The 12,076-nt window shown below is 35.8% G+C and overlaps 1 protein-coding gene across 1 annotated transcript in view; it reads left to right on the top strand.

Annotated features, from left to right (window-relative positions):
* Positions 1-2,994: 2,994 nt before the first annotated feature.
* HELRODRAFT_69616 (hypothetical protein) overlaps positions 2,995-12,076 on the top strand; it is a gene marked incomplete at both ends in the record, with an annotated part of 12,019 nt that continues 2,937 nt past the window's right edge. Inside the window, 9 exons of the mRNA XM_009030599.1 lie at positions 2,995-3,093; positions 3,548-3,655; positions 5,459-5,575; positions 5,974-6,191; positions 6,575-6,670; positions 7,018-7,201; positions 7,344-7,457; positions 8,315-8,528; positions 11,655-11,764. Coding sequence (XP_009028847.1) covers positions 2,995-3,093; positions 3,548-3,655; positions 5,459-5,575; positions 5,974-6,191; positions 6,575-6,670; positions 7,018-7,201; positions 7,344-7,457; positions 8,315-8,528; positions 11,655-11,764 — 1,260 coding nt within the window. The remainder of the gene's footprint in view (positions 3,094-3,547; positions 3,656-5,458; positions 5,576-5,973; positions 6,192-6,574; positions 6,671-7,017; positions 7,202-7,343; positions 7,458-8,314; positions 8,529-11,654; positions 11,765-12,076) is intronic.

Consider the following 12,076-nt stretch of genomic DNA (forward strand, 5'->3'; position numbering starts at 1 on the left):
ATATATTTGGTACTGGAATCAATTTATTTAATTAAAAATAGATTCTTATCGTTTCTCGCTTAAGATTTTTAAAAGGTCATGGGCCACATAATATTTTATACCCACTCGGGCTTCAAAAGGGCTCTTACAGGCTCCTTAGTAGTAGTAGTAGCAGCGACAGCAGTAGTAGTAGTGACAACAGAGGTAGTAGTAGCAGCAGTAGTGGTAGCAGTAGTAGTAGCAGTAGAGGTATTCTTGTCCTCGAAAGTTTTACGGACAATCACTGTTACAGGTAGTAAAACCACACGCGTGGATTACATATGTATCAGTAGCCTTGCATAAATATCACTGCTGATTTTATTATTTTCATTTTTATTGTTATTATTAATTATTATTATTATCATCGTTTAATTATTTATTGCTATTATTATTTTTTTATATCTTTCTCCTTCAGTTCTGAGTGCTCTGTGTTTTTGTTTTTGTTTTTCAGATCGTCGCCATTATATACGCATGCAATACATAAGTACAACAGGTGTGTGTGTTTGTTTGTTTGTGTGTGTGTGTGTGTGTAGTATGAGCGTTAGCAAATACGTACAAGGATTAGTCGCCCAAACTGCCAGCATTCATTTGCATTTAAACATTTTCAACAATCATAGAGAGAGACACGCCTGGATTGTTGCAACCAACAAGACACGGGTCCCATCGTGAAGAATAATTCCTATACGTCTTCGGAATGTCTTTCTTTAAAAAGTTACAGAGTGTATATCTAAATATGTACACATACAAGTCAAAAACACACATCAGAGATAACAACGAGCAAAAAAACAAACATTCCTAATTGAAAACATCGATTAAATATACCAAAAAATTTAGCGAAATTTTAAATTCTCGGCAATCCCACATTCAACCAACACATACATAATCGGATATAATACGCATACATATATACACCTACCTCTCTCTCCCTCCTTCTCTCTCTCTCTCTCCTCTCTCTCAATGTATATATATATATTTATATAAATATAAATATATATATATATATATATAATGAACATTAAACTTTTCTTCTCAATATATTTTAACTCTTAGCGGAAAAATTTTTGTTAGTCCATTATTAATTAACTGATTAATTAATTGAATAATGGAATACATGATTATTTGATTAATTGGCTGATTAACATTTGATTTATCCGTTAGTTAATTAACTAATTAACTTATTTAAATCTATTTATATTCTAATTTGTATTCTTTTCACTCGTCTTATTTAATACCTTCACATTCGTTATTTTACTGATGAATATTTATTTTTCCATTTAGCTATTTATTCATTGGTTATACATTTGCATGTTTAAAAATTTTGTTTATTTTTCTGTTTAATTACAACTTTGAATTAAGTAGAAATATTTAAAAAAATTAAAATTGAATTAAAACTCCTCCATATTAGTTAGTTTAATTTAACTTGATAGCAGTATGCTGAAAACTAAAAAAATGTCAGGCACTGAATTTTCGGGGATGTTGGCGAAAAAACGACCTCTCTCGTGTAATTTTGACTTCGTTGGCCACAACAACGACAACAACAGCCATTACAACAACAATTACAACAACAACAATTACAACAACAACAACAATTACAACAACAACAATTACAACGATTACAACAATTACAACAACAGCAACCACGTTAATAACAACTTTTCCAACAGTAGTAGCACCAATTGTTCCAATACTAATAACGGTAGTTATTACAAAAACCAGAACAACCTCAATAAAAGCATCACAACCAACAACAACAACACCACCAACAACAACAACACCACCAACAACAACAACATTGATGGCAACAATAACCACAACAAAACGCATCGTAATAGTGTTGGCGTGGCTGCCGTGGCGGGAAATATTGGTGGCTTTTATAATGACGTCACTAACATCAATAACAACAGCAACAAACGCTATACAACACCGATAATCACAGCAACAACGACAACAACGACAATGTTGTCAACAATGTTGTCAACATCTGACGGGGACAAATCAACGGTAATTGCCAAGTCGAAATGCGTTACCTGCTTGTTTCCATACGCACGGAAGAAGAAATTGAAAGAGAAAAAATTTCACAAAAAAGTTTCAAAAATCAACGAGTATGACTCAGCCACTAAAACTAAAGGCCATACAAATACTCACCACAGCAGCAACAACAATCATGAAATCAACAAACTATTCTCTATTATCAACAACTACAACATCAACAACAACAACATCAACAACAACAACACTGACATCAATTTAAACAACACGACCGATCACAACATCCTCCGTGTTAAAATGCCTTTTGTTGAAGATGTTTCATCTCGTCATAGCCAGCAGCAGCAGCAACAACAACAGCAACAACAGCAACAACAAAATGTTGTCAACACAAACGACATCAACAACTCAACAAATGCAAACATTAACAACAGTTCAGAGAAGATGACGCCCAGAAGTTCACCTTTGAGAATTAAAATACATCGTAGACCAGACATCGAGCAACAGCATAAACAGTTGTTGCTGAAACGACAGCAACAAGTGCAACCAAATCAACAACACCAACTTGATGTATACAAGCAGGACCTTCACCAAAAACAGCAGCAGCTACAGCAGCAGCAGCAGAAGCCGCGATCGTCGCGACTGACTCTGACCATCAACAACAACAATTACTACTACAACCAGGCACCAATGAATATTGAATATGTCAACTGTGATCGCAACGACGACGACGACTTCAACAAAAACTACAAAACCAACCACAACTACAACAACCACAACTACAACAACCAAAACTACAAAAACCACAACTACAACAACCACAATTACTACATCAACGACAACAACGTTTCAAACGTCTCAAACGGCAAAATTGACGAAATCATATCCTCCACGCCGAGGTCAAACCACCACACAAAACAGGTGATTGAGAAACTCTGGATGGAGCAGCTTCCGCCCGTGCATGCGTTTGAACCCGGGATCGACGTGATGATGCCGCCCAGTTACGACTACGAATTTCGCGCTGGTGATGCTTTTATAGTCGATCACAAAAATGGAAAAAAGTATAGAAGGGGGAGATTCCTGGGAAAGGTTGTTGCCACTACCTACTACTACTACTACTACTACTACTACTACTACTACTACTACTACTACTACTACTACTACTGCTGCTGCTGCTGCTACTACTACTACTACTACTTACAACTACTACAACTACTACTACTACTGCTGCTGCTGCTGCTGCTGCTACTACTACTACTACTACTACTACTACTACTATTTGCACAAACTAACCAACCAACCAGCCATTCAACCAAACAACCAACCAACCAGCCAACCAAACAACCAACCAACTAACCAACCAACCAAACAACCAACCAACCAACCAACCAACCATTCAACCAAACAACCAACCAACCAGCCAACCAAACAACCAACCAACCAACCAGCCAACCAACCAACCAACCAACCAGCCAACCAAACAACCAACCAACCAACCAACCAACCAATCAACCAACCAACCAACCAACCAATAATGAATCAGGGTGGATTTGCCACCTGTTATGAGTTCATCGATTGTTCAACGAATGCTGTTTACGCGGGGAAGACTGTTTCAAAAAGTTTATTGAAGAAACCCAAGCAAAAAGAAAAGGTTTAAACAAATATGTGTATGTGTGTGTGTGTGTATGTATGTGTGTGTATATATATGTGTGTGTATTTGTTTGTTTGTATGTTTTTTCCCGCTTAACGGCACTTCAGCCTTCCAAATGGTGCTATTGTGACTAGTGTTTGTATGTTTTGTCAGTGTTTGTATGTGTAATGTGTATGTGTGTGTATGTGTGTTTGTTTGTTTGTGTGTGTGTGTGTGTGTGTGCGTGAACAGACATACATACATTTGCATACACATATATACAGTTATCAAGTTACATTTGGTTAATTAATTATCTCATTATTCAACATATGGTGAATGCAAATTAGACAAACCGCGGCCAATAATGTATATAGACAGACATGTATGCATGTATGTATGTGTTTGTTTGTGTGTGTGTACGTGTGTGTATTTGTTTGTTTGTATGTGTGTGCGTGTGTTTCTGTGTTTGTGTGTACGTGAAATTTTAATTAAATAAAATAAATTAGATTCTAGATTTTAATGTGAGTTTAATTTATTATAAAATCAACTTGAGCCGGTTATACCAATTACACATGGGATCAAGTTGCGTCACAGAGTTCACATATATATATATATTATATTTATGTGTGTGTATGTGTGTTTATGTGTGTGTATGTATGTTTGTGTGTGTGTGTGTGTGTAAAAGTGTCTGTGTATGTGTGTTTGTTTGTTTGTGTGTGTAAATATGTGTGCGTTTTTGGTGCTAAATTTACATGCAACAAAAAATGCATCTAATTCTAGTTTGATGTTTGGTATCATTAGAAACGAATGAAAAATTGAATAAATGAAGAATGTTTAAATGAGGGAATGATTTAAACGAGTGAATGTATGAATGATGAATGAATAAATGAATGAATGCATGGATGAGAATGAGTGAACGAATTAACGAATGCATAGATGAAGGAATGATTGAAAAATAGAAATATTTTTAGCTATCAAAATTTCAATTTTATGATGAATTATAGATTGAATTGATGATGGAACGAAAGGTTACAAAATAATGAGAATTAACAGAAGGAGAGAGGAGAGAGAGAGAGAGAGAGGAAGGAGAAAGAGAAAAAGAGAGAGATAGAGAGGGAGAGAGAATTTAAAATATATGACAGAAGAATAGAAAAAAGATATACATACACACATACACACTCCTTGAAAACTGCTTGCCGTACTGTAGATATGAACAATTTTGATAAGCTGAACAGCACTTGAGCGGAGAGAGTGAAGACACTTTTGTTTTAAGTCAAATGGCCGTCTCTCACTTGTTTTCTAGGCTTCACAAAGGTCAAATTGTTATATCGAGAAAAAGAGAAAGGGAGAGAAAGAGAGAGAGAGAAAGAAAGAGAGAGAGAGATAGAGAGAAGATTGAAAAGGTGATTGAGAGGGATAGAGAGAAAAAGAGTCGAAACGTAAGCAAGGAATGTGAAATTCATGAAAATATAAGAGGTGAATAAGCAAAAGAGAGAGGGGGAGAAAGAAAGAAAGAAAGAGAGAGAGAGAGATAAAGAGAGGAAAATAGGTTAAATGAAAAAAGAAGGAGAAAGAAAAAAGAGTGAAAAAAGAGAGATAGTTATGTTGAGAGAGAAAGGTTAGTAAGTGAGTTGTAGAAAAATAAAATAGTAAAAAAAGAGAACGATGTGAATGAAAACAGAGAGAGAGAGAGAGAGAGAGAAAGAGAGAGAGAGAGACAATAACGATGAAAGAAGAGGGTGGAGATGATAACAATAGTAATGGCTGAGGACACACACATACACACACACACACACACGCACGCACACGCACACAAACGAACAGATGTGCATAGAGATCCAACTGCATCAAGGTCTCTCGCATGAAAACATCGTCGGATTCCATGGCTACTTCGAAGATCAGGACAATGTCTACCTCGTTCTCGAACTTTGCAGTAGGAAGGTTGTGACTTAGATTATTTTATTTTCAATACTTTTCATTTTTAAACATTTTTATCTTCTTTATTTATTTATTTATTTATATATTTCATTATCTTTTTATTCTACTGCCTTACATGCTGTAACAGTTTCTGCGTCTGTCAGTTTCTGATTTCTTAAAGAATAATAAAAAAGATGATGATGATAATGGAGATGATGATGTTGATGATGATGGAGATGACGAAAATAACGATGATGATGATGATGATGATGATGTTGACGATGATGGTGGCGACTCAGACAACTGCAATTATGGTCTCAACGATGACATGGCATAACTGATGTCAAAAATGACGATGCTAACCATAATATAAAACACATCATCCTACCAACAAATCAACCAACCGATCAATCACAAAACAGTCCTTAGATGACGTCATGAGGCGCAGAGGAACTCTAACGGAACCGGAAGTGCGCTACTACATGCGCCAGCTGGTGGAAGGCTGCCGCTACATCCACAGCAAGCGGATTATCCACAGGGATCTAAAGTTAAGCAACCTACTGCTTAACGGAAGTATGCAGCTGAAGATAGCCGACTTCGGCCTAGCTACACAGGTCTCGCTTCTTGACGAAAGGAAGAAGTTCGTTTGTGGGAATGATGTTTTGGGTAGTGATTTTGTAACATCACATGATGACATCGCCCCGTATCACGTGATAACATATCCAAACATACACACCACATGATAGCATATCCACACATACACACCACATGATAGCATATCCACACATACACACCACATGATAACATATCCACACATACACATCCCATATCCACACACACACCACACATCACGTGATAACATATCCACACATACACATCACACATCCCATATCCACACATACACACCACACATCACATATCCACACATACACACCACACATCACATATCCACACTTACACACCACACATCACATGACACACATGTGTGACACACACACGTGTGTGACTTCAAAAACTACACAGAAGCATATGCGGTACTCCGAACTACGTAGCCCCTGAGGTGATTCGAAGAAGGTTCTACAGTTTCGAGGTCGACGTCTGGTCTATTGGTTGCATAATGTTGGTAGATCTGTTCCTAGACAAATAATAATAATAATAATAATAATAATAATAACAAAAACAAAAACAATAATAATAAAAATTATTATCTTTTTTTCATATTTACAACATCATCATTGCAGATGTTATTACTATCGCTGCTTTTCAAAATCACCTTATTTCCATCATAAATTATTTCGCAGACCTGTGCAATAATTAATAACTAATTAATTAATTATTAATATTATTTATTTATCATTTATTTATCTTCATATTTTTATAATTTTTATTTTTATTATTCAACTTCGTTTAAGTATATGTGAGGGTATCTTCATAATTTTGCAATCGCATGCCCAACCAAAAAAAAGGTACACAATGCTCTGTGGGGTGACGCCCTTTGAGACGGCCACCCTGAGGGCCACCTACGACCGCATCTCGACTGCCACCTACACCCTCCCGCCTCATCTTTCTGCCCCAGCTAGGAACCTCATCGTCAAACTTCTGGACTTGGATCCTACGAACAGACTTTGCATCGACCAGGCTAGCTATTTAGTTATTCAATCGATCATTTAGTCGCCATCATCATCGTCGTCGTCATCATCATCATCATCATCGTCATCACCATCGTCACCATCATCATCGTCATCATCATCCTCGCCATCGTCATCATCATCGTCATCATCATCGTCGTCAGGTTTTGTACGAGGATTTTTTCACAACTGGTTTCGCGCCAACTTCACTTGCACCGTCCTGCTGCTTCACCAGACCCAAGTTTCCTGACATCAAAACACCCTCTGTGACTAGGTTTGTCAGTTAATTAATTAATTAATTAATTAATTAATATTAGTAATAGTTGTGGTGTTAATTAATTAATAGAAGTTGTAGTTGCAGTATTAATTAATTAATTATTATTAGTAGTAGTTGCAGTATTAATTAATTAACAGAAGTAGTAGTTGCAGTATTAATTAATCAATTAATTAATTAATAGTAGTAGTGGTAGTTGCAGTATTAGTAGTAGCAGTAGTAAGTTAGTTTGGGATTGATTAATTAACGATTAGTTGATTGACCAGCTAATCTAATCAACGTGATTGATCAATGCTTATCAATGCTTAAATTCATCTGGTCATCTCTCTCAGTGACCTCTTAGTGACCCCCGCAAATCACACACGCGGTGTGTGGTGAATGGTTCGGGGTGATACCTCCGAAAAAAATTAGGTAGAAAAATGTCTTTTAACCTTCCAATTTAATTTCAGAGCCAAGTCGATGCTGGCTGTAGACAAGGAGAAGAAGCAGTGCGCCGTCGTGTCGCCATTCAAGCCAGATCCCCTGCTGCTACTACCCCTACCACACAATCCTAAACTAATTACTACTGCTGCTACTACTACTGCCACTACTACTGACACTTCTGCCGTTACTGTCGCTACTACCGCTACTACTACTACTACTACTACTACTACTACAAACGTCAATAATGTTAATTTATACAGAAGTCGCAAAAGGTCATCTGCAGCTGCCGTGCATAACAAAACGGCATCGACAACAACGACGACGTCAGCCACAACGACGGCGTTGGCCACAACGACCACACCGCCAACAACGATGACGTCATCGTCTACAGCGTCACCAAAAACGTCACCGACAAGCTCTACTCGTATTAAATATAAGGATGGAAAAGTTAATCACCACGATCGTCACGGTCGTCACCATCAACAACCGCACGGTTCCAATAACAATAACAACAACAACAACAACAACAACAACAACAATAATAATAATAATAATAATAATGAATGTGATAATAAAATGCCAATAAAAAACATAAAAGATGATGATGATGGTGATGATAATAGCGATGATGATGACGATGATGGTGATGGTCGTGATGATGATCAGCAGAAAGGAAGCATGACAGAGCGTCTGTTTTTTAATAATAATAAAAATAAGAAAACGAGGAAAGTTTCCATCGCCACCACCACCGCCACCACCACCACCACCACCACCAACAACAATAATAATTTCAAAAAGATGAATGACGTGAACAACGAATTCAACATTATTGATGACGTCATGGGCGATATTATGAGAAACAAGTCAAACATAGACATCGTAAAACTTTCCCGCCAACTTGAGATTAACCGCTCCCAATCGCAGGTTTTCAATGGTGCTTTTGTGTGGTTGCATTCGGCATATTTCTTGCTGTGTATGTATGCATACGTCTTTGTATGTATTTGCATTTGTATATACATGCACGTATATGTGTATGTATTTGTATGTATTCACATTTGTATATACATGCATGTATATGTGTATGTATTTGTGTATGTGGACAAGTGCTAGAAAACCAATCTATAAATACAAGATCGAAGGCAAACTCGGAGATAGTAGGAAATTGTCTTAGGTAGTAATTTGTACACGTGACATAAATTCAATCATACCAACCAATCGCACGTTTCGTTATTAAAGGTCATAGGTCATTCGTTTTAAGTCGTCTGTTAACACGCAGGCAACAAAATTTTTTTTTCTTACGCTACGTTCAATAAAAACTTTGAATGTTAGGTCAACAAAAAGACACCTCCTTATAAATATAATAACATCTTCATCGCTTTTGAATATAGCAGGATCGTTTTGTTTGCCTAGTCCAAACAATTATTAAAGCTTAGAAAGCTAGCAAGCATAACAGTATCACCAGTTTAATTGCTTTCAATGTTTGATATATTTCACCCGAAATGACAAATTTTTTTGAGGGGTTTCTGTTAGCCCGCGGTTCAATTGAGGAGATTGCCCTATTTTTGAGCCCTACCCTATTTTTCATAAGCATGCATCATGTGGGTTTTATTATTATTATGTGTTTATGTTTGTGTGTGTGTATGTTTGTGTGTTTATTTAAATGCCTTTATAGATATTCATGAATTTAATTAATACAAGTGTTAATATAAGTAGATAGCATTTTATTTACGTAAGAAATTAATGGTCAGATGAAACAGATAAGGGCTTTGATCTGCGTAATTATTATTAAATGTATGTATGTGTCTCTCTCTCTCTCTCTCTCTCTCTCTCTTTCTCTCTCTCTCTCTCTCTCTCTCTCTCTCTCTCTGTGTGTGTGTGGGCATGACGCGGCAAAAATTTGATTAGATTCCATCAGGGCTGGCGAATTTTATTTTTTCGGAAATTTACATTTGTAAATAAAAAAAATTCTACTCGTTATTTCGTAGTCATTGTAAAAGTTTAGTATTAAATATACCTGAAGAATAAAAGAAATAAAAAAGATCATAATACAAAAAATGTATTTCTGAAGAGGCACCATTGTATTTGTTTGTACAATGATAAATTTCGATTGGTCTATCATCAATATATGTTTGTTTTTCGTTGTGCACATACGTGCGTGTTTTTGTTTGTATTTGTGTGTGTGTGTGTGTGTGTGTGTTTGAAGCTATAATATAGTAGCAGCAAAAGTCGTAGTAGTAGTAGTAGTAGTAGTAGCAGGAGTATTTAGTATAGTAGTTAGTATAATTAGTAGAATAGTAGTAAGTGTAAGTAGTAGTGTTTGTTGTGTAACACAACATATTTATATTTTAATATTTCACAATACTTTTCCTATTAAGGAAACATTGAAAATGGGCGTGGGAAGATAAGAGGAAACTTTATGAATTCACAACAACAACAAACAACTACTACAGCAACAACAACAACAACAGCAGCAGCAGCAGCAACAACAACAACAACAACAATAAGAAAATGTCAACCAAAAGATATTCTCTAAAAGGTGAATATCATTTTACTCCTTTAGTTCATTTTAAGCCATTCAGCCTTAAGAGGGTTTTATAATTATATGCAATATTATTACGACTATAATTCTTATAATAATTATAATAATAATAATAAGAATAATAATAATTATTATTATAATTGTACATTATTATAATTTGTACATTCATGCATGTAAAATTCATCTTTAATAAAGTGTTACATGCAAATAATAATGCATATTAACTTATTTATTTATTTTATAGTATTTATAATATATGCAAACAAACAAACGAACGAACGAACGAAGAAACAAACAAACGAGCGAACAGGAACACATACACGTACAAGCAAACACGCACACATACGCACATACAAACAAACAAAACCTCACACAGCACCTGATCTGCATACAACCTTGGGAAGATGTTTGAGTACAATATACAAAGGTAAGTATGTATTTTATGTACACATACATTCATATTTGTATCACCTTATACTGTAAATATATCATTGTATGTATTTGAAATACAAGTATTTGTGTATGTATTGAATGTGCTTACCTACACATCATCGTATGTATCATGTATGTACTTATTCTGCATCAGTGTATCTTTCAAGTGCATATGTACTTACTGTCATGCATGTATCTACCACTGTATCTGTTGAGTATGCATGTACTTATGTTTGTATCAAGATACATCTGTACTTAGGTGAGTACCGTTGTACCAAATAAATATTATCCAACATTTGTATGATATCAGTTGACACGGCACGGGAATTGGATCTGGGTGATTTCTGTCCCATCTACGTCACTAGGTAGCCTTTGGTGAAAGAATGAATGAGTGAATGAATGAAAGAACAGTCGAACAAACGAACGATCGAATGAATGAATGAATAAATGGATGAATGGATAGATGGATGAATAAATAAATGAATGATTGAATGATGGGTTTACGGATGAACGAACAAACGAATGAAAAAAAAATGAACGAATGATGGTAAGGGAGTCTTACCTTTTATTTATTGCAAAACTGGCTGTGAATTATGTTATTTTTGTTGTTGCTGTTGTTGTTTTTGTTGTTGTTGTTGTTGCTGCTGTTGTTGATGTTGTTGTTGTTGTTGCTGCTGCTGCTGCTGTTGTTGCAGTTATTGCTAGGGTTAGTAGTAATGTAATGTAATGTAATCTTTGATTTCAGAGCATTAAATTATTTTACAAAACATTTTATGGAGATTAAACTCTGGAGATTCAAATTTGGAGAAACGAAAATTCACAGATGGGTCGATTTTACGAACAAGTATGGCTTTGGCTACCAACTCTCAGACGAAAGTACAGGGGTCCTCTTCAATGACGCCAGCCGCATGGTGCTGGTGGGGAACTCCAAGTTCGTGGATGGACAGATGGATGAATGAATGAATGAATGGATGAATGAATGAATGGATGGATGGATGGATGGATGGATGGATGAACGAACGAACGAATGAATGAATGAATGAATGAATGAATGAATGAATGAATTGGATGAATGAATAGGTAAACGGATGAAAGAATTGTTGTCAGTTGTAACGATAGGATGTTGATGATAAGACAGATGAAGTTTATATTTCTGTTGATTATGGTCACAATGGTATGATATGATGGTGATGATGACGACGATGATGTTGATATTCAAATCTTAAAAA

Source organism: Helobdella robusta, assembly GCF_000326865.2.
Source record: "Helobdella robusta unplaced genomic scaffold HELROscaffold_7, whole genome shotgun sequence".
Taxonomy (NCBI): Eukaryota; Metazoa; Annelida; class Clitellata; order Rhynchobdellida; family Glossiphoniidae; genus Helobdella; species Helobdella robusta.